The sequence below is a fragment of the Pyrus communis genome, chromosome 7 (assembly GCF_963583255.1).
Source record: "Pyrus communis chromosome 7, drPyrComm1.1, whole genome shotgun sequence".
Taxonomy (NCBI): Eukaryota; Viridiplantae; Streptophyta; class Magnoliopsida; order Rosales; family Rosaceae; genus Pyrus; species Pyrus communis.
The window spans coordinates 9518182-9540210 of record NC_084809.1 but is presented as its reverse complement, the minus strand read 5'-3'; the positions used below and the strand labels follow the sequence as shown (position 1 = coordinate 9540210).

The 22029-nt window shown below is 38.0% G+C and overlaps 3 protein-coding genes across 3 annotated transcripts; all 3 read right to left on the bottom strand.

Moving 5' to 3' along the window:
- Positions 1–271: 271 nt before the first annotated feature.
- On the bottom strand, positions 272–4206 carry LOC137739777 (receptor-like protein kinase). The gene is made up of 2 exons (XM_068479487.1): positions 1077–4206; positions 272–984 (listed from the first exon to the last, which is right to left on the bottom strand). The coding sequence occupies exons 1-2, from the start codon at positions 3910–3912 to the stop codon at positions 635–637; spliced, it is 3186 nt and encodes a 1061-aa protein (XP_068335588.1). The 5' UTR covers positions 3913–4206; the 3' UTR covers positions 272–634.
- Positions 4207–7248: 3042 nt separating this feature from the next.
- Positions 7249–10627, bottom strand: LOC137739498 (uncharacterized). Its single transcript, XM_068479084.1, has 8 exons — positions 10168–10627; positions 10005–10080; positions 9558–9687; positions 9318–9432; positions 8709–8800; positions 8546–8615; positions 8346–8428; positions 7249–7657 (listed from the first exon to the last, which is right to left on the bottom strand). Exons 1-8 carry the CDS (start codon positions 10492–10494, stop codon positions 7561–7563), a joined length of 990 nt encoding a protein of 329 aa, XP_068335185.1. The 5' UTR covers positions 10495–10627; the 3' UTR covers positions 7249–7560.
- Positions 10628–12035: 1408 nt separating this feature from the next.
- LOC137739565 (D-3-phosphoglycerate dehydrogenase 3, chloroplastic-like) lies at positions 12036–17034 on the bottom strand. Its single transcript, XM_068479180.1, has 5 exons — positions 16328–17034; positions 13744–14120; positions 13392–13502; positions 13201–13296; positions 12036–13119 (listed from the first exon to the last, which is right to left on the bottom strand). Exons 1-5 carry the CDS (start codon positions 16968–16970, stop codon positions 12451–12453), a joined length of 1896 nt encoding a protein of 631 aa, XP_068335281.1. The 5' UTR covers positions 16971–17034; the 3' UTR covers positions 12036–12450.
- Positions 17035–22029: the final 4995 nt, after the last annotated feature.

Genomic DNA, 22029 nt, shown 5'->3' with positions numbered 1-22029 from the left:
GTAAAGTATACTGCGTTCCGTTTAGAATTAGCAACTGGTGCAAAGAGAAATGTTTAAAATACTCTACGTTCGTGAAATATCGTTCATTTTAACCCACCAATGGTATAACCTGTCATGTGTCGGTGTGACGATCACACTAAACATTTGGCCGGTACATGCTTTCTGGGAAAAAAGAATTATCAGTGTATCGAGATCCGGGGCTCATTTAAACCTGCCTAATTTGACATCCACACTTCCGGATTGGCTCGGAAAGGTTGTATCTTCGACTTCGATGCTATTTTAGACATCAGATTTCATTTTCAGAACTGTTTACATCTTCTATTTCCAATCTCAACTGTTAATTCCTCGCATGCATTCAGTGCTACATAGTATTGAAGAAAAATCCAAAATTTTGATCACTTGTGTCTTACTTTTTCGACTCAGTCGACTCAAGTTCTCTTCCTCACTCGACTCAGTCATTCACATGGTTAACATCATAAGAAGCTTATCATCGAGGTGCCAATACCGACATGTTAAATATTTATTGCATATCGAACCTACATTGCACATGTTCACAGATACATCACTATCCGGTAAGATTAAACAGCACTAGAAGTACACCGGTCACAACAACCGATATGGAAAAATTCAAAAGCTAGCCTTTTTTGCTTCTCACTTGGGAATCCGCATCTAACAATTGCTTGATAACAGCTCTCATCGTGGGTCTCTTTTTCGGATTTTTCTCAGTACATCTGAAAGCCACCATAAGCACCTCGATAACTTGATCCATGGTGGTTGAATCCAGAAGTTCCTCCTTAAGGCTTGAATCGACGATCTGATCAATTTGTTCCGTGCTGCTCCACGCTGACTTTGCCCATCCTGCAATGTCAGTTTGCTCCATAAATGATGGATCCAATGCCTTCTTTCTAGTTAGCAGCTCAAGTAAAACGACCCCGTAACTGTAAACGTCAGATTCCACGCCCCTTGTTGGTCTACATGCAATTTCTGTCAAAAGCCATGAAAAAATAACAATTCAGTTCATTGAGTGCATGAAATGTACAACCATTTCTGAATTAAAAATAACCTAGAATAATTACCTGGTGCAATATATCCGGTTGTACCCACAACTGCCATGGATGTCGTTGGTGAAGAAGACCGGTGATCCAGAAGTTTAGCAATACCAAAGTCAGCAATATGGGGCTCCATATCAGAGTCCAAGAGGATGTTCATAGGTTTGATGTCTCGATGCACTATCGGGGGATCGCAATCGTAATGGAGATATTCCAACCCGTATGCAGTTCCAAGCGCTATCCTGTAGCGAACACTCCACTCAAGAGTTGGTTGGGGTTCAATTTCATGTAAAACATCATGAAGGCTCCCATTTTCCATGTACCTATACAAGATTAAACCGTGGTCGTTTCTTAACCAGAAGTCTTCCAATCTAACCAGATTCCGGTGCCTAATTGACCCAAGGGTTTGAATTTCTCGAACCATGCTCAGACGCCTTCCTTCGTGCCCCGCAAATTGAAGCTTCTTGACTGCATAATCTTGGTCTGTCGCCAAGGAGGCCTTATAGACTGTTCCATGGGCTCCTCTCCCGATGATATAGTGACCATTCAGGTTTTCTGTAGCCTCCAGCACCTTGTCGAGCAAGGCAGATGGCCCCTCTTGAGCAGAGATCTCAAGATCGTGCTTGGCCCCTTTGCGCCAGAGGAACAGATAAATCAGCCCATAAAGCACAAAAACAACAAATATCGAGGATCCTAGAGCTGTCAATGCAATTTGCACTTTACCAAGGCCTTTCCGGTTGCTTGGTGGGCTGTTGCAAGGCTTAAAACTGTTGTTTCCCGCGCACGATGAGCCACATGATGGAAGGTAATTGACACATATGTAGGGATTGCCCAAAAATGACGATTGGGATGAGTTCAACAGCTTCATCAACGTCTCCGGTACCGGGCCTGTGAAGTTGTTGTCTGAAACATGAACCTCAGTTAGTGAACTCATACCGTCGAGCGCTTTTAAAGTCCCTGTCAAATTGTTACGAGAAAGATCTAATTGTTGTAGCCTTATCAGCTGCCCTAGCTCCGCAGGAAGCGGACCTGTCAATCCATTGTTGCTAAGATTTAAAGCATAAAAGATACTCTTCAATGCTCCAATTGATAGTGGAATCACACCTCCGAACAGATTTCCACCAAGCTGTAGCTCTGAAAGCTTTTCGAACTCCGACAAGAAAGTTGGGATGCCACCAGTGAAGCTGTTGTCGCTTAAAATCAGCGTTGATAAACCTGTCCAACTTGTCAGAATTGACGGAATGGAGCCGTTCAACAAGTTGGACCGCACATCAAACTTATCCATTTTGGTACACTTGGATAGTTGAGGAGGCAGAGAACCAACCAAATTGTTGTGGAAAAGAACCAAAGTACGGAGCTTTGCAAGATTCCCCAGCTCCGGCGGTATAGCTCCGGTTAACTTGTTTGTGGACAAATTGATAGTTGTGAGGTTGCCACAGTTTCGCAAGCTTGATGGAATTGCTCCACTAATCTCATTGCTGCTGATGTCCATATGATCGAAGTTTGGATTTTCTGCAAATTCCGGGAGAGCTCCACTGAGGTTATTCCGTTCAAGCTTCAACCTCCAGAGAGTGGGGCAATTTCCAACATCAGAAGGTATGGAACCTTGAAGTCGATTGGAAGCCATAGTCAACACCCTTAAGCGCTTTCCATGGCAAAGATTTGGAGGGATTGTACCAGTGAAGTTATTATACATAAAATCTAACTGCACTAGACTGCTGTTAATCCCCAGACCTTGAGGTATAACTCCAGAAAACAGGTTGTTAAACAACGAAATATTCTGCAGTTGCTTCAGCTCAGTCATCTCCACAGGCAGCTCCCCCGTGAGGCTATTATTGTACACAAGGATGTGCTGAAGACTCTGAATCTTCCAAATGCTAATTGGGATTTCACCAGTTAACCTGTTCTCAAACAATTCAAGATCCTGCAATTTGGTCAGCAGCCCCAATTCACTAGGAATTTCTCCCTCTAGTTGGTTCGTATACAAGTGTAGTCCGGTCAAGGACGTACACTTACTAAGTTCAGGAGGTATTTTCCCAGACAAACGGTTCTCAGGAAGGTACAGAAGTTGAAGCTTCCCTAGTTGGCCAAAGGACGACGGGATAGTCCCCATTAAGTTGCTACTCACAGCAGCAAACTGTGTTAAATTACTACAATTTCCCAGGGTTGATGGAAGACCTCCACTAAACTGATTGCGTGACAAATCCAAGAAAAACAAATTCTTGCAATCCCCAGAACCCAAATCAATCCTACCCTCGAGATGATTCCCCCTAACGTCAAGATACACTAGGTTCCCAAGATTGTTCAGACTCTTAGGCAGGACTCCACTCAACTGGTTATAACCCAAATACAACTTCTCTAATTTACTTAAATTCCCAACATTTGCAGGGATGGAACCATTCAAACTATTCTCATACAGATTAATATGGACCAAGCTGGAAATCGAAAACAAGGGTTCAGGGATTTCACCAGAAAAACCATTTACTGACAAATCCAAGTACTCAAGGAAAGTACAATTGGCCAACCCGGTTGGGATTTTGCCACTAAAGTTGTTGGAACCCAAAGAAAGAGTCTGCAAAAACCTAAAGCTGCCAACTTCAGGACCCAATTGGCCAGAAATTCCAAACCCGGTGAGGTTTAAGGCAACCACATTGTGGGATTTATCACATTGGATTCCAACCCATTGGCAAGGATTGGAATCAGAGGCATTCCAGGTGGAGGATATTGGGGTTGGGACTATAGTCCAGTGCTTGAGGAGGGACAACATTGCCACACCATCAGAGCTCAAGCTAGATACAAGAGGTATGGGGACAGAAAAGAAGAATAACAATAAGAAGAAGAAATTTGAGAGAGAAAGCTGCATGCTTTGGTGTCTAATGAGATGAAAAGAAAAATGAAAATTATTTGGTAAAGATATGAGCTTTAGCTACTGCATGTAGATTCAGCTTTCCTTTGCATTTGAGTGAGTTGGAAACCGAGTGGAACAGTTTGAGAGAGAGAGAGAGAGAGAGAGAGAGAGAGAGAGAGAGAGGACGATGTTGGGATTTTGGTAAAGATTTGAGCTTTAGTGGTAAGCATGCTGATTTGAGCTCACAGTAAAACCCAGCAGCATGTATATTGAATTGAGTTGGAAACTGAGTGGAAAAATGTTTGAGAGAGAGAGAGGATTGTGTTGGGGTTTTTGGCATGGCGGTTGAGGCTGTTAAATAGCGTAGAATTGAGTAGAATATGGAGTGTTTTTTTTTTTTATTTGGTCAAAGAATATGGAGTGTTTATACGCGGTCTTCTGGTTGGAGCCACATTTTGGAGACTTGTGTGGACTATAATCGTACTTTTATAACCTAACGGAACCAAGAAACAATACTCTTTTCCTGTGTGTTTTGTGTGTGTTATTTGACAACTAAAATAATAAAAACTAAAATTTGTTTTTTGTGTGTGAACATTGAACAAAGCATAAAGATGAGTACTTTCTAGTGAAATTGTGTGATGAAATCAGGGCAGGTGGGTGCTTGCCTGCAGGGTCGTTTCACCTTTTGACCACAACGTATTGGATCCTTTTTCTAGAAATCCAAGAGATCTCATAATCGTTTCTATTCATAGTACATCGTGTAGTCAGAAATAAATTTAAATTTTAAAATTTAAATTTAAAATTAAATATAAATAGTACCTAGCAAAAACTGATCGCACGATATATGATGAACGAACACGATTACAGAATCCCCTAAATCCATACGAGGATCCTTTTCCCAATGTATGAATTTAATATTACATGTGTTTTAGCAGTTATATTTAAATTTTATAATTAATACATTTTTTTATTTATTTGAACTGTTCATTTTCTTACCTACTATATATTATTGAAAAAAATATATAAAAATGTTCGCGTTTTGATTTTATTAATAAAAAAGTGGGGCTTATGGTACATTATATATTGTCAAAAATGAGAATTGACATTTCTCCATATTTTTGAGCGTTTGATTTCTCAATAGGATGTTAAGTTTTCTCTCATGCGCCTCAAATTTAAAACTTCCATTTCTTAAATTAATGTAATAATTATGAACTTTAATGAAATAAACATGGACATGAGATTCGCATGCTTTGGAGGTAAGCAAACAAATGAACAAGTTTGTGAACTGATAATTGTTTATCGGAAGCATTCCTAAGTTCTCTTAAGTAATAATAATTAAAAAAAATAAAAAAATACCAACCATATTTCTCAATCCCCAACCCCATTTGTTACAAGATAAACATGAACATGAGATTCGCATGCTTTGGAGGTAAGCAAACGAAAACTGATAATTGTTTATGCGCACGCGTTAATTTAATTGTCAATATACACATAAAAGATTATATAATTAACATAAAAATACCACGATTGCAATATATTCGTATTATATAAATTGTCTGTGGATTATTATTGTATTGTATATGCCATATTTAACCACTCCTCAACTACCCTAAAGCATCAATTATTTATTGTTTTTGGTTGTTAAACTGTCAATAAAAAGGCAGATGCTTCAGCATTACAATGACATTACGCAATGTGAAAACAAGGCATGGATTTGCGTATGTCTCGTCCAAAAGTGGAGCTGACTGCACACGACCACGTCAATACGGGGGACGAGAAAAGGATTCCTCCAACTATTTTAAGGGAGGGAGGCCCTACTTACTTAACTACCATCAATTGTGACTTCTGACCTTCCGCAAAATAAACATAGTATTTTACTTGTAAAAAATATAATTGAGCGTAATACTTGGTGCGCGGGTAAATTCAGGGTTTTGACAATGAAATTGTGGGAGATGGATTGTCTGCCCTTCCATTTCCATACTCTTCTCATGCTCTCCTGTTTATGTGGTCACAATTAAACCACGTCAACAGTTTATATTCTTGTTACTTTTTGTTTTATTATTTCTATAAAAAATTAATACAAAATATTAACGTGGCTTAACCGTAACCACACATCACAAGAAGGCATGAGGAGAGTATGGAAATGAAAGGGCAAACAATCCACCTCCGAAATTGTGGGCGGGAATAAAATAAATACATGGTAAACTATTGTGGAAAAAAAAAAAAAAACACCTCTCAATTAGTTTTATTCCTAATGATATATTATCTGTCACTTCACAATTTAACGTTAATTATCGTACCGATATTATAAAACCAAAAATATAAAATGACAAAAAGTACATAAAAAGTCAGTGAGTCGCCTTAGCTTTTCTCATCCCATTTGACAAATATGGTCGGAGTAAAAAAATATCGGAAACATGGACCAAGACCCATGAACCATCACATCTTTAGTCTCCAGATTTTTAGCCAACGATCCGACGGTTATGGATATCGGTCCATGCTATGGGTCAATCCATTCTAGTTGCGAAAGCACATATAGAAAATCAGTGGGTATGATCAAAATCAAGAGCACCCAATAAGGTCAAGTAGGGCATGCATAAAGTGAAGCAAGAATTGCAAACTGCCCACTTTCTATTTTTCTTCACTTTCCAGTAAATCTTCACAACCTATGAATTCAGTTCGCTTACAAGTAATCAATGGCACGCAAGGACCAACGCATAGTTCCATCATATTTGCTTCAAACTAGTTATGGAAAAAATGTGTTTCCTCTCACCGATAAACATCAAGATACCTACTAATCTCGAGGCCAGAAGTACACGAAAATTGCTTGATGATTGCCTAGTGAAGTAATATTACCTGAAACAAACGAGCAGCCGAATACACCAGACCTCCTCAAATGAATAGTGCATTGTCATTTGGTATTGGAATATCCTGTATATAAACCACACAGCATGTATATAATACCCAACATCTTTCTGAAAAGTCATGCTTCGAACATCTTGAATGGTAAAACTGCATGTCTAGCTCCTCGCTTAAACGATGATCCATGACTAGTCTAAGTTATTAGTATGTCGTGGGGATGGAAATGACAAACGTGATGGAAACGAAAAACATGATAATTAATGGTGTGTTTTCCTAAGTATCCACAACGGAATGGAAGTTATGCCATCAAATAGAACTGAGGACCACCTTCAGATGATTGGTTGAGATAAGTTAACCGCTCAAACCTATGTTAAAAAATAATGTAAGCTAGCAAGATGTCTATATGGGTGGGCATTCCTAATTTCGACATACAACAATTTAATCTGTAGACCAATGCACGACCCACCACCCTACAGATGATAACAATATTTTTGCCCCTAACATTGCATTAACACATACTGCTGAAATATGCATGTCACAAATAGGCTATAAGATGATAACAATTTGAGCCCCTAATATCCAGGCATTAACACATACTGCTGAAAATGCATGTCACAAGTACGTTATAACATGGCCAAATGGTATGTTCATGATGCCACTAAGTGCATTCATTCACATGAGGGGAGATGCTAATGCTGATGACGTGACTATGAAATGGATGCATGCAACAGCTGCAAGATGCATCCTATCATGTGGTTGTGATTGTCTCTAGCATAAGGAACAGAGTACATCCCCTTCAAGCTACTGGTATGTCATGGCCGGTGGAGCTCCATTGGCAGCAGGGACAGCACCAGGGTGGTTTCCATCTTTCCTTTTCCCAAATGGGTTCTTTGAATATGTATTTATAAGTCAAGGAAAAAACATATACTGTCAATCACAAAAGGAACATAGACAAGTCATGAGTAACATATATATCTGTGGTGAGGTGGATATATATATATATATATAGAAGTTATTTTAAGGAATATTGGAACTAAAATTATTCTGTAAGATAAAAATCTTGCTGCAAATGCCATTTGGTAATCTAAACTTTGGTATCACTATGATATACCAAGCATAAAAGGGTATTCAAACCTTTTATTCATGTAACATTAATCAGTCACACTGACGCACACAGAAAAGGCACATCAACAGATGACTTTTGCACGTCACTAAATAGGATTTGCTAAACTCCGTATACTAAGTTAAGACAACTTTCATGATTATGTAGAGCATTGACATACTATACATCTGGAAACCTAGATTAAAAAATAGGGCAAGAACCTGATCGATCTGACTCAGCATTGGATCATATAACCCACAAAACAAAAATCCATCCTAGAAAACAGAGTTTTGGAAACATGAATGTTACAGGTGACTTGAGAAAGTAGAAACTAGTCACGGTCATACATGTAAAACAGTCCAGCAACCAGGTACATGAGAGCACAAATTTTGACATATGCTTATTTATACTTGCAGTCCAATTAATATTAAGTTGCATAAACAACAAACAAAATATCAGCCATAAGAAAATTCCAAAAGGATATTGTATTCTCATGCCTACAGAACCAGAACTGGGGATAACAGCACCTTGCAAAGCGTGGTGCACATTGGTGGCACTGTTCACATCCTGCATGGATTATACAGAAAATCTGTTTAGTAAATATAGAAAAGGGCAGGCACTCAGAATATTTATCCCAATATGAAAGCGTCAATGAACAGCGTTTAATTGCTAAATATTACTTACTTCAAACTCAATGAAACAAACAGTATGCCTTTCTTGTCTTAAGATCTTCATTTGCTTAAATCCAGGTTGTCTGCATTACCAAAAATTTATATTTAGCTTGACACCTTTCTTATGAAACAAAGAAATGAAACACATCCTAAGATAAGGGATGAGACATTCATACGAGCTGAAAAGGCCCCTCAGTTCTTCCTCATTAATTGTCTCTCCCAGATTTCCAATAAATAAGGTATTGCACGGTGGGTTATCTTTAGTGTTCTGCAGGAAACAAGAACCATCATAAAGAAGAACAAATTATATTTATCGGCTTCCTACATCATGGACAGCCAACAGTTATGAAAAAATTGGCCACTACGAAACAACAAAAGCACAGCAAACAGGAAGAAAGAAAGTGGGGAATACACAAACAAAATAAGCTACATAAAGGGAAGAAAATAAATATTTGAACTGTGAGTTGAACAAGTAAAAATGAATAGCTAATCTGCTTAGTTAGTTTAAATATCATTTTAAGGCTGCACTTCAGTTTTTTTCTTCTTCGATATAATATACATTCATTTATATAACAAGAGAAGAAGGGGTACAGTGGTTGTTTGACTAAGTGATGGCTAGACAAACTATATCTCTTGATAAATATCAATATCTCAACTCCCCACACACACCCCAATCCAAAGTAAAAAAAAAAAAAAGGAAATTTGTGAGGTTCATGCAAACTCATAAATTAGCAAACACAAACTCTTTACCCAACATTTTACACACACAAAGCATAGTGGATTACCAGAACAGGTACATAGCTACTCGGTGCTGGTACAGGAGGAGGAGGATGCATTTGTACTGGAGGAACAGGATAACCACCATATGGATCATACGTAGGAGGTGGTGGAGCCAGATACCTGGGCCACACGAGCAACATTCACATGAGAAAATGTGAAATATCAGGAAAGGAAAACATATGCTCTATTGAGCAGCAGAAACAACTAAATTTTATTTCGAAATTAGATGAGCAATGTTTGATTACCCGTGTGGCCCCCAAACAGGTGGAGGAGGAGGATGAAAAGGAGATGGACTGCTATAGCCAGCCTGTGAGTAGTCACCACCAGTTCGCAAACGTTTACTCTGATCATAAGGGCTTGTATCGCCTACAATTCCTATAGTTTCCAACTCAAATTAGATAGTCACAAAATATTCAACCAAACTCTCTAAGCTAACCAAAAACCATTGTTATTACGATTCGAACCAACATAATGCGGTAATGATAAACATAAGTAATAGAACCGACACTTGCCCATTACCGGAAACAGGAAATTCTCCCCTATTCCACTAACAAAATTGAACTTTAAACCCAATACATTGATAACTACTCAACGTAGATAAAACTCTATGAACTAGATCCCTAACAAAATACCGAAAACAATAAAACTCTCCAATTCAACTCAAAAAGTAACAAATTAATCACCATCCTCACCTCTTTTAACAAAAAGATTCTTCTTTGCCATCTCCGTGTGCAGCACAGCCTTCGACTCCGAATCGAAAATCATACCCTAAACCCCAAAATCGAACAAAAACTCAAAATTTCAACATAAACATCAAAATCAAAATTCAACCGTAAGAAATTATTCAAAGCTAACCTGAAGGGCGTCTTTGGCAGCAATGGCTTGATGAGCAGTGGAAAAGAGCGCGAAACTCATAGGCTTCTCGCCTTTGTTGTTGACCTGCGAGGCCTCGTATCCTGGCAACCATCTCAGGAGGTTCTGTATCTCTCTCTCCTTCACATCCTCAGGAAGACCAGTGATGAATATGGTGCGAACCTCATCGGTAAGGGGTCGGTTCGGGTTGTCGACGAGGTGGTGAGGAGGAGGAGGAGCTATAGAGCCGACAGCCGTAGGGGGAGGCGGAGGAGCGGCGGCTGCGGGCTGCCATTGCTGGTGGTACGGGTGGATCCCAGCGCCGGCCATATCCGATTTGTACGCAAAACCCTAGAGAGAGAAAGAGAGGGAGGGAAGGGAGAGAGAGTTGAGATTTTTCGTTGGTAAAAGTTGAGTGTTTGGAATGGGATTTTGCCGCGAGCGATCGGGAATTTGCCGAATAGGGTTATACAAAACTGCAACTCTACAGGATGCGGACCCTCTGATTCACTTACCCAATAATTCAATCGCGTGATGACACGTGCCAAAGCAAGATCGTGTGGTTTATAACATTTTCGGTATTTTTGAGTTTATTTTATTTCTTCTTCCGTCGGAGAGTTTTTGTGATATTTATCACACCGATTTATAAATCTATAGATTTTAATAGAATTCGAGAAATTTTAATGAAAATGTTATGGGTTTTAATTGATTTTTAAAGATTTAACATAAAATTTTGAGTGAATACCCTTAAAGGAGGGAGGTGAGATTTAAAAATGGTTAAAAATATTATGAAATCTCTCGAATTTTCTCACTTTTTTTTTTAATCAACGATATTATCTACACTAAAGGGATGATTAGGCTTAGCCTCACAATAGGCTCGCAATAATGTGATTCAAATTCAAATTCACCTTTGGGGAGAATCGAGCCTAAGACATCTCACTTCCAAGTGAAGAATAATACTACTAGACCTTATTATTGAGTGACCTCACTTTTTAAACCCTTTAAATCAGTTTCTAATCTAATACCCCTAGACTGCAATAAGCTCATTTAAAATCATGATTTAATACACCAAAATTTTCAAATAATCATTTAAAATCTTGATTGAATATCCTTGAATTTGTAAAAAGATTTAAAATCGCTCAACAAATTGAATACACCTTCTAAATCTACGTATTACAATATAAACAACATTGATTTGTCTTGGACTTTGAGTGTTCCGCACTAAAAAAACTTCTCAACAGCTCATTCGTCATGGTTGGAGTATAATAATATAAATATTCAATGCAAGATAATCGTCATGTTAACAACCACATCATTAAGACAGGTCATCATGTTATGCACGATCGACCTCTACCAACTTTTAGTTGGTGAGATTTGAAAGTTGAAACATAATACCAAGAAGGAAATTTAGCAAGGTATAAATATATATTGTAGTAACACCAATTCGTCAAGATTTTGCCTCTACCAAAGCTTGGAAACCCAACCTAATTCAGCATATAGCTTGCTTGCCTCCCAAGACATTACCCAATGAATACCAAGCATAAGGTATCGTTTGGTATGCAGACGGGACATGATGGAACGGAATGGGACGGAACGGAACGGAACAGGATGGAACGGAACGGAGCGGGAGCAAAAATGCCCTTGGATGGAAACAAGGAGGAAGAAGAAGGCGACGGATAGGTTATAATTTTGTGTTCCACGGATGTGGAACGAGTCGTTCCAGGGGGATGAGGTAGAACGAAAATTCACCCAAAACTCGTCCCGTGGAACAGCTCATTCCACCCGTTTTAGACGTACCAAATGTGGAACGGAACGCCTTATCCCACTCTGTTCCGACGTACCAAACGGTACCTAAAAGAATTCTGCTGGTGCTTATTACTGAAAAACTTCTAGCATTAATGTCTGCATTTACCAAAAGAAAATTGGAAAACTTCAACAGAATTACCTTACAAATAAGTCCACACACTAGCAGAAGAATTACAACTATTACTACACCAGCACTGACAATAATCGAACAACAACAACAACAACATCGATAAGAATCGCAGAATGCGGATAAAGAACTACCAAAACTAACTAAAACATCAATCCTAATACCACCGGCTTCTGGCTTATCATGTTGGCGCGAAATACATTACCATCTAGACTAAATTCATGGCGCAACCAGGGACACGCAGAGCTGGCCGGCCTCTTTGTTTACTGCTGAAGAAGAAGAAGAACATTACTTAAACCAACTGTGATTTTTTTTTTTTTGCCTGCACCAGAAGCCTTCTCATTAGGTTTTTACTATAGCTTAAGGAACACAAACTCTTCGATATCAGGTACCTTCCCGATCTTATTGAGCAACTCCTCTTTCGGTTCCTCATCCACTCCAATCGCCATTATGGCCTTCTTCTGGACAGTTCTTCCCACACTCATAAAGTTCACATTCACATTCTCGGTCCCAAGTATGTTCCCCACCTGTCCAATCATGCCTGGATGATCCACCTGCCGGCACAGAATGAGATTTCCCTCGAGGCTCACATCCACGCCAAACGTTCCTAACAATGTCAGATGGGGCTTGCCATATTTCACTTTCCCCTCAATGCTTATGTTTCCATTTTCGGAAACACAACTTGCGAATTTGGACTCCACTTTGGAAATGTGTACTTGGATTGAAGCGATAGGGCACTCTGGAGATGCGTCGACAGCTACCCTTTCCTCGCTTATGTGCAGACCTTTATCCTTCGCAATGAAATCTGCATTGACTAGATTGATAAATGAGGCAGATATCGGTTCGATGATGCCTTTGGTGATCATGGCCCTGAGAAGTCTGGTATCCAAGTCATCGGGGTGGCGAGCTGATTGGTAAACCACCCTCACAGATTTAATCCCACTTCCTCCTGCTACTAATTGTACAGCCAACTTTCCCAGCTTCTCGGTTAGCACAACATATGGAGACAACTCAGCCAGAACCTGAGAACATGAAAATTTTGCGAGCTTAGTTAATCTTCCACGAATGTTGCCTATTCCTCTTCTACTAATCAAGCAACATACCTCAGGAGAGACCATGGGAGCGTTGACAGCGGTTGCAGAAAGTTCACCTCTCAATGCTCCAACAACAGCTTCTGCTATTTCAATGGCAACACCTTCCTGAAAATATTATGTTTTGTGCTTTTTTGATGAGTTAAAGGATGTAAGATATATCTTTCGAAAAGTTTGATCAGTATCGGAGAAATTAAACGTGCCTGAGCTTCCTTTGTGCTAGCTCCTAGATGAGGTGTGACTGTTAGATTCTCATGTTGCACGAGCTTACTATCTTTGGATGGAGGCTCCTCTTCGAACACATCAAGTGCAGCCTGTTACGAAACAATGTAACAAACGTAACTGTATGTTAGCATAGATCAAAACAATACTAAAGTCAGCAGAAAAAAATGGAGAAAATGTGGGTGATGGAATATACAAATGATGTTTCTCCCTCTACAGAAGAGCGAAGAAGAAAAAAATAGGTGTGCAGAAATCACTTTCTTCCTTGAAAACATGCTATTTACAATTGTATCTTCAACACTGTCAACTTTGACATAAATTAGAGAATCATACCTGAGCAACAATTCCACTGTCAAGAGCTCTCACTAGTGCATCTTCATCAATGACTCCGCCTCGGGCAACATTAATGATTCGGACTCCCTTCTTCATCATTGCGAATGTTTTATCGTTGAACACCTTTGATGTAGTAGGGGTGAGAGGCATGTGCAGTGATATGAAATCTGCAGTGCCAAGTGCCTGCTCAAAAGAGACCAAATCCACACCAATTGCGCGCGCTCTATCAGCCGGTGCATAAGGATCATGTGAAATAACATGCATTCCCAAGCCTTTCGCACGTCTAGCAACTTCGGATCCAACTTTTCCAAATCCCATAACTGCCAATGTTTTCCCAACTAGAGAGACGCCAATGTACTTGTTTCGTTGCCACTTTCCTGCAAAAGTCCGGCATCAAAGTTAGCATTATGTGCAGGTTAGCAGCAGAACTTCAAAGGAAAATGCAGTCCATCCTTACACATACACAAAGAAATGTGTCAACATGTTCTTCAAGGGATCAAAATTAAAACAATAAGGTGTCAACCAAATTTTTTTACAGTCGATTTAATGAACAAAATTTCGAATTTATTGATCTCGAAAATTATGGAAATTGCAGCCCTTTCATTCACTTAGTAGAACCAACACATGTTTAGTCCAGAAACAATCAAACTCAAAGTTAGGTAGTATTCATTTTTACTTCTGCATTCCTTCCTTTGTTTTTTACTCGTATTTCTCTTTTCAATAGTCAAACATCGGAAAAATTGTGGAGTGTACTGGGAGAAGAGTGGAGTGCAGAAATCATTTCCCGGTTAGAAAACCCTCAGTCAGTCATATTTGTCTTTGATAATCAAAAGGGAAGGACCCTTAATTCCTAGCTATTAGTAGATAAAATATGTCTGACAGAATTCGATTCCTTTTCAACTTGGGAATAAAATTGTTCCTGCATGTCATGCTCACATGCGTGAATGTTCACACGTGCATCCACCTGTGGAATGTGTCGGTTCAACAGCATCCATTCAAATTATATGTACATAAAAGGTTAGGACATGGAGACACAGTTTTTTACACATATTTTGCCACTTATTTGTAGGTCACATTTCGTAATATATTTCAACGATTCAAACCTGTTATATTTTAGCACATCATTTATGATAAAGAAAATGGACAAATACAGTTCTACAAAGAAATACTCAATTTAATCAATAGTCATGTGATTTCGGAATTGAGTATTTTTAGTAGAAATGATTTTTGAAATAAGACATAAAAATAAATAGTTAAATCATTGAAATAAATTACAAAATGAGCTCAGCAAAAAGGTGCATCAAAATATGTGTTTTCGAATTCATAGATCCGTAGACGCTTTCGTTCACTTGTTGCTTGGACAATCATATTTCTACCCAGAAAGCGACAGATCCATATAAATTCAATGCGCACCCACTAAATTCAATGAATTGTAAAGGTACAAAAGCGGAAATCCGACCCCGGCGTACTGTGTACGACTGTCAGTCGCGACATCAAGCTAGACAAAAACTATTTACTTTTGCAATAATTCGATAACAATTGTTTTGCTCGAGAGAGAAAATAAACCCATCAAGTGTATCTTTAGCTTAGGTCTTTGATCCTGCAACGGGATTGCAAGTAAGAGCATTTGCCCTTACATCTAAAATAACAAATTTGAGTCCTTACCTCTCAATATAGCTTGTATTGCATAGGAAAAAACATCTTTAATCTTTAATCTCAAGGGCAAATTATTATGACCTTTTAGCTAAAATAGTTTTTAAGATTGACATAACTCCTTACTTTGATCCCTGACAATGAACATCTATAGAATTGGTTCCTGAGTTTGTCCACTCTAAATCATTTTGGTCATTTCGTGACAAATCTGTTAATTCCTCGTTAAATTGTCATGTGAAGACCACGTAACCGTCTTTTGAGAGCATTTTTATCAAACCCCTCCACTTAACGAGGATTTTGAGGGAATAACCAAAACGATTTACAGTGAACAAACTTAGAGACTACTTCTATCAATTTTCATTGCCAGAACCAAAGTGAGGAGTTATGTCACTTTTAGAGACTATTTTGACTAAAAAGTCAATTATTATCAACAACCAAAGTATACTACTAATTTATATTATGTTAATTGAAAGTTAAAACTAGAGATTTTAAAGTTTCATTTTTGCTTAAATTTTTATTTTTTTTAGTATATCAATATTTTTTCTTAAAAATTTTAAACTCAAGTGATTTTTATACATGTCCATTCTCTCCTGTTAGATCCTTTTCATTTGTCCTTTGATATTAGGTAACGAATGGAGAGAGAGAGAGATATTGAAGTGCATAAATCACTTCTCAAATTTAATAATAAACCAAAATAGTTGGCCTAACAAATATAAAAAGATGACTACGAAGCGAGTTGTAAACTTAAACATAAGTTTGATATTTCACATCCGAAAAGGAAAATCTATGCTTACCTAAAACATGTTATTTGCAAATAATTGCACATATTAAAATTTGATTTCATCCGAAACTAGGAAGGCATGGGTCGTGAGAATTTTCTTAGAAAACTAAAACTATTTATAAAACAACAAATTAAATAAGTGTTAATTACCAGCTTTGATGGAAGCATCAGCTTGCGCAACATTTCGTGACATGGCAGTGAGCAGCGCAATCCCGTGCTCTGCGGCGGCCACGGTGTTTGCCGTGGGCGCATTAACGACCAGACATCCAAATTCTGTGGCCGCCTGCAGATCCACATTGTCTATCCCCACGCCAGCTCTCCCCACCACCTTCAACCTCCCTTTGGCCGCCTCAAACACCTGCCTGGTCACCTTCGTTCCACTCCGAACGATCAAAGCGTCGCATGTCGAGATCTTGGCGCAGAGCTCCTCAGGGGAGAGGTCATACGCGCACTCCAAGTTGCCAAAGCCACGTAGGACTTGGAGACCGGCTTCTCCAAGTTTTTCGGAGACCAGGATGGTCGGAGTTGAATCTGAAGACGGTTGCTTGGGAAGCTGGGAGGACTTTGAAACGTATGTGTCGGATGATGACTCAGCTGTTTTTAGAACGTTGGTTATGAGAAAAGAATGGGAACGCAAATTATGGGAATGGGAGAGTTTTAAGGATATGGGGTTGGAGGTGGTGTGGAGGAAGGAAAGGAGGTAGGGTTTGGATGGTGGTGGCGGGACTTGAGACAGTGTCGCTGAGGCGGTGAAGGCGGAGGAGGAGATGACCTTGATGGAGGAGGAAGCCATGGAAGCTAGGAAGCGTTTTGTAATTTTCCTTTTTTCCTGTGTTTTTGGGAATCTGTGTGATTGTGCGCCGTTGTCTTGTTTTTTTAAAGTCGTTGGGATATTAAAGCAGAGTTTGTAATTAAACCAAATTTGGGTTAATTTTAAAAAAAAAATTTAGCTTGTAATTAGGTATGCATGGTTTGTTGAATAGGAGAGGATGTAACTAAGAATAGACAAAGTTTTGGAGATCGATTTTTTTTTACTTTTGATTACAGCCACTGCAGTGTTTTTCCTCTAAAACCATGGGTTCTAGTTGCACGAGTGAATTTAGAAAGCAACACGTAAAAGTAACCATTTTGGCTTTTTCAACTAAAATGGTCATTGAAATTGGTATAATTTTTTACTTTAGTCTTTGAGATTTAAAATCGATAGACATGGTCCCTCGGTTTGTATTTTTGTCATTTTGATCCTTATTTAACAGAAATTTTTCACGGAATGACCAAAATGATTAACAATGAACGAACTCAGGGACCATTGATTTCAACTCTCAAGAACCCAAATAAAGAGTTATGTCAATCTCAATAACTATTTTAGCTAAAAAGCTTTCTTTTCTTTTATGCTATAGGAATCGTAACATACTCTCATTTATGAGATTCAAAGTGAAAATATCTTCCAACCAAATATAGACATATGTTATTAAACCAAATGGTCATTAGCAAAGAACTTTAAGAACACAAAAAGTCATGGCATACCATATTCATTGATTTTTTGCGACGAATATGAGATTTTCATGACTTCCACGACTCAATCCCTCGTTGAAAAAGTCCTTGGTTTAAACTTACAAGAGTGTTTTGCGTCCAGGGCATTCAAAAATTAAGATTTGCTCATCTGCTCATCGCATACTTGTTCATTACTAGAGGTTAATTTGCATGGACGCATTTGGCATTCCTTTTAAATCAACGATCCTTCTTCCTAATCACGGTCTCTGTTTCCATATTTTCTGAACTTTTAGGTACAAATTTGACAAATGAATTGCAACCCTAGGCTTTTAGGATCTTTGGTTTTCGTAGAGGCTTCAAGTTTTCCCATATTGTTTAGGCATCGCTTCTCTACTTTAACCAAATCTCTATAACAAATAAGGCTTCATTTCTCTACCTAAAAACGAGTTTGGTCAAATATAGGAGAAAATTTTCAATATGCCGGAATACGATCTGTTACACCAAGTGTTATAGTATAAGTCATTGAATTATTTTTTTTTTTAAGTATCCAACCACTATTATGATAGTTGTTTGCGGAGTCGTATTTCTGACAAATTGAAAAAAACTATCCAAATATAGATCACATGATTGGTCAGCTAAGGTAGACAAGCACAGACTTTTCATTTTTTCCAATCAAGTATAGCCACGAGTCACTACTTCCAAGTTTCACGTAAATAAGAGCTATATGAAAATTAACTTTGTTTAAGATTGATTGTACATACTACATATTCAAGCAGAATTGATGGTTTGATCAATAACATGGATTTTTCTTCGATGTGAATTCTGATTGCATGCAAACGCAGATTTAGCCGTTAAATTATTGCAAATTATTGCAAACGCAGTTGGAGTCATTGAATTATTGAGTTCATCATTTCAATAAATTAATCACGAGTCACTATTTATGTTTACCGTCAATGCAATGGAAATTACACTGAGAATATTATAACATGTCAAGTGAGAAATATTATAATTTCAATCCCACTACAAATTTACAATTTATATATCTCTCAAAAAGGAAGAACACATCATGTCTTGGAACCTCTTTATCGGTGGGGACCCAAGCATTCAACTTTGTCTTTTCATGGGTCCTTCTTATTTCCGAAAGTTTAAGTGCTTCAATTTTTACTTGGAGGTGTGGAATCCCTTTTGCCACAATTTAAAACATGTGGTTAAAGAACAGATAATCATTCATTGATACCATACAATAAGACATTTTAATGAATTTTGAGGCGTAATGAAGTATTTGTTGTAAAAAAAAGTATTTTTCAGCTTGTTTTCATCATGTAAATGTCACATGAACGAATCATTTTACTGTTTTAGTAGACGGTCAGATGGACAAAAATATTACAGAATGACTAAATTGAAACACATAATGCATTCGAGGTTTATGTAATTAAAAAAAAGGCCAAATTGGATAAATGATCTCTGTGGTCATAAGGTATTCAGAAGCTAGCCCATGTGCTAAAAAAACTCGGATTTAAACCCTTGTGGTGTACTTCGTTAGCAAATTTAATCCAAAAGTGAGTTTTCTGTTAACTATCTATTAATATATGGGTAATATTGTACTTTGACATGTGCACTCTACCTCGTCTCTCTACTCTTTCTGTAATTTGAATTTTCACAAAACCAGTTCTGAGAAAGCCGTCATTGAGATCGGCATGAAGCTTCAAGACTCGCCTCTTGTTGCTTTCTACGAACAACAAGAATTGAAAGGCTTGAAAGACTGGCCTCTCGCAGATCATTCTCAATGTTCCAGTCCTCTATATCATTGGAGCTTTTTCATGGCAGACTTTAATGTGTGGTCTGCTTGGAATTCCTCCATCAAATGGAGTCATCCCACAGTCTCCAGGTAATCACACAAAACCTTTTCCTTATCTAACTGTATGGAAATATGCAAGATGCCTATCGACAAATGCAGACGCCTTTGGTTTACCAGGAGGCCTCATCTCGAGTATGACAAGAATATATATTTTGATTTTCAAGTTTTTTGATATATTAAACCTGTGGCTTTGACTTGCAATGGCAAGAAGGCCGTAGTTTAGAACATTTGATGATATTAATTACCAGGTGATCATCGTGTTTTAATTGAAACACTTTTGTATTGCAGGGACTGAATGAATTAAAAGAATCAACCATCCAGGCAGCTTCAAGTATGGGAAATTATATGGATGCACCAGTTGATGAGACAATATTTGATATTGGGAAAGAGATTGATGATTTATTGCCGGTCGAGGTGAAGGATCACCGTCTCGGTAATCTGCTTCAAGCGGTATTGGTGGGGGATGTGTTACAGAGAGAGCAGAGAGACGAGGGAGAGTGCACACGTCAAAGTACAATTCTACTCATGTATTAACAGATAGTTAACAGAAAAATCACTTTTGGATTAAATTTGATAACGGAATACACCACAGGAGTTTAAATTCGAGTTTTTTTAGCACATGGACTATCTTCCGAATACATTATAACCACATGGATTATTTATCCGATTTGGCCCAAAAAAATACTAAGTTAAAATAACCAAAATGAAATACGAGTTTACGTTCAAGAATTCATTCAATATCATTTATGGTGTTCTAAACTTTAGAGAGAGAATGAAGACTCATTGTAATTTCGTTCTTAATTGCATGTGAGCCTTCTTCATATGTTTGAGCGCAGATCGTGCATTTATCTAAGATCCTTAATTAAGCACATGGTTGTAACATTATTCTATTACTTTTGTGTATACTATATTTAAGGAGAATCTGAATTTTCTTTGCTAGATCAGAGCGCTCCTAGAGAAAATATCGGTCGGGTTTGGGAAACACGATCTATAAATCCTCAGCATTTAACATTAAAAAAATGAACATAACACATGCTCGTGGGTTTATTAATTATTACGAGGCTTAAATGTCAAAATGGTCCTTGTGTTATAGCTATATGGCCAATTTAGTCCTCGTGTTTTTTATTTGACTAATTTAGTCATTGTGTTTATCTATATTGGCCGATTAAAGGCATTTCAGTCAATCTCTTTTAAAAAATTCATAAGAAAAATTATATGAGATAGAATTACCTTTTTTCTTTACAGAAAAATGAAAATTAATGAGAAATAACACATATAAGAGATAAACTTTCAATCTGAAAAATGATTAAGGTTGTGACATAGAAAAGAGAGGGGGTAATGTTAGGGAGGAGGTCGGGAAGTTGGGAGGAGAATAATTTTTCTTTTAATTTTGAATTTTATTTCATTTTAAAATATTTTAAATCAAATAATAATTTTGTAAATTATTTTATAATAATTTATAAAAAAAATTTACGGAAATTAGATTGAAATGTCCTTAATTGGCTAATGGAGAGAAAAACAAGGACCAAATTGGTCAAATTCAAAACACAAGAGACTAAATTGACCCAAGGACAAAAATTTAGAGACCATTTTAACATTTAAGCCTTATTACGAAGACTAAAAAGTAGATCCAAATCAAACATTTAACATTCTGCATTTGACAAATGGTCCAAATTTTTTATGCCCCACTACGATAGGTCTCAACAATGAGTTTACGAAGGCTTCGAGTAGTGTGGGATAGGTTGATTAGTAGACTGCTTTGGAATAGATGAATTGTCGGGGACAATCATGAGTGAATATGCGTAGAGTTTATAAGTGAATGGTTACAATCTAAAAAAAATGATTCCACGTGAGAACAATTTTCCTCGAGTAATGGGAAATGAAAAGTGGGCTAGTCCTCAGTTATTCAGATAAGTTGTGTTTTTTGTAGTTTTCCAATGTTACAACTATCGTACCAATTTAGGCGTCGATCCTAAATGAAATCAAAATAGCGACGAGTTGAGTATTATGATAGCAGGGGGGAAGCAAAGCTTTGTAGACATTTTATTATATTATGAATTCAAGCTCAAAAGAACATATATACGGAGGATATGTCAACTTGTGTACGTCTTGTTGACCATAAGGGAGAAGGTTGTAAAGCAGGCCTCATTATCCATACCTCCGGTCGGATAAATGGAGGACCGATCGACCCGGGTTTTCACGAGCGTTGGCGGGTCCTGGAGTGCCTATCAAGGGCGTCCACATACATGAAGAGAAGAAGAAAGGGGGGATTACTTGTTTAGTACCAGCGGAGCTTCCAAATTGAAGATTCTGACCATGGGGTCGATGTCCCGAAGCATGTTCAACAGTAAGAACCTGATCTGGAGCAATTTATCCCATTCAAGATCAAAGAGCATATTAACCATGTCCTACCGAGGAGTTTAAGCTCTTTTGGCTTACTTTAAGCCATGCTGAGAGGCTAACCACATATGTTCCAAAGTGACGTGCATTTTTTGGTAATTGG

What these genes read in the sequence shown, in the direction of transcription:
- LOC137739498 (XM_068479084.1), bottom strand. Translation starts at nt 10,494, where the DNA reads ATGGCCGGCGCTGGGATCCACCCGTACCACCAGCAATGGCAGCCCGCA. An exon ending in GAATCTTTTTGTTAAAAGAG is followed by an intron (nt 9,688 to 10,004) that starts GTGAGGATGGTG and finishes TGGAAACTATAG; the next exon opens with GAATTGTAGGCGATACAAGC. An exon ending in CTGAGGGGCCTTTTCAGCTC is followed by an intron (nt 8,616 to 8,708) that starts GTATGAATGTCT and finishes TTGGTAATGCAG; the next exon opens with ACAACCTGGATTTAAGCAAA.
- LOC137739565 (XM_068479180.1), bottom strand. Translation starts at nt 16,970, where the DNA reads ATGGCTTCCTCCTCCATCAAGGTCATCTCCTCCTCCGCCTTCACCGCC. An exon ending in TGATGCTTCCATCAAAGCTG is followed by an intron (nt 14,121 to 16,327) that starts GTAATTAACACT and finishes GGACTTTTGCAG; the next exon opens with GAAAGTGGCAACGAAACAAG. An exon ending in CTCCCATGGTCTCTCCTGAG is followed by an intron (nt 13,120 to 13,200) that starts GTATGTTGCTTG and finishes TCATGTTCTCAG; the next exon opens with GTTCTGGCTGAGTTGTCTCC.
- LOC137739777 (XM_068479487.1), bottom strand. Translation starts at nt 3,912, where the DNA reads ATGCAGCTTTCTCTCTCAAATTTCTTCTTCTTATTGTTATTCTTCTTT. An exon ending in AACCGGATATATTGCACCAG is followed by an intron (nt 985 to 1,076) that starts GTAATTATTCTA and finishes GGCTTTTGACAG; the next exon opens with AAATTGCATGTAGACCAACA.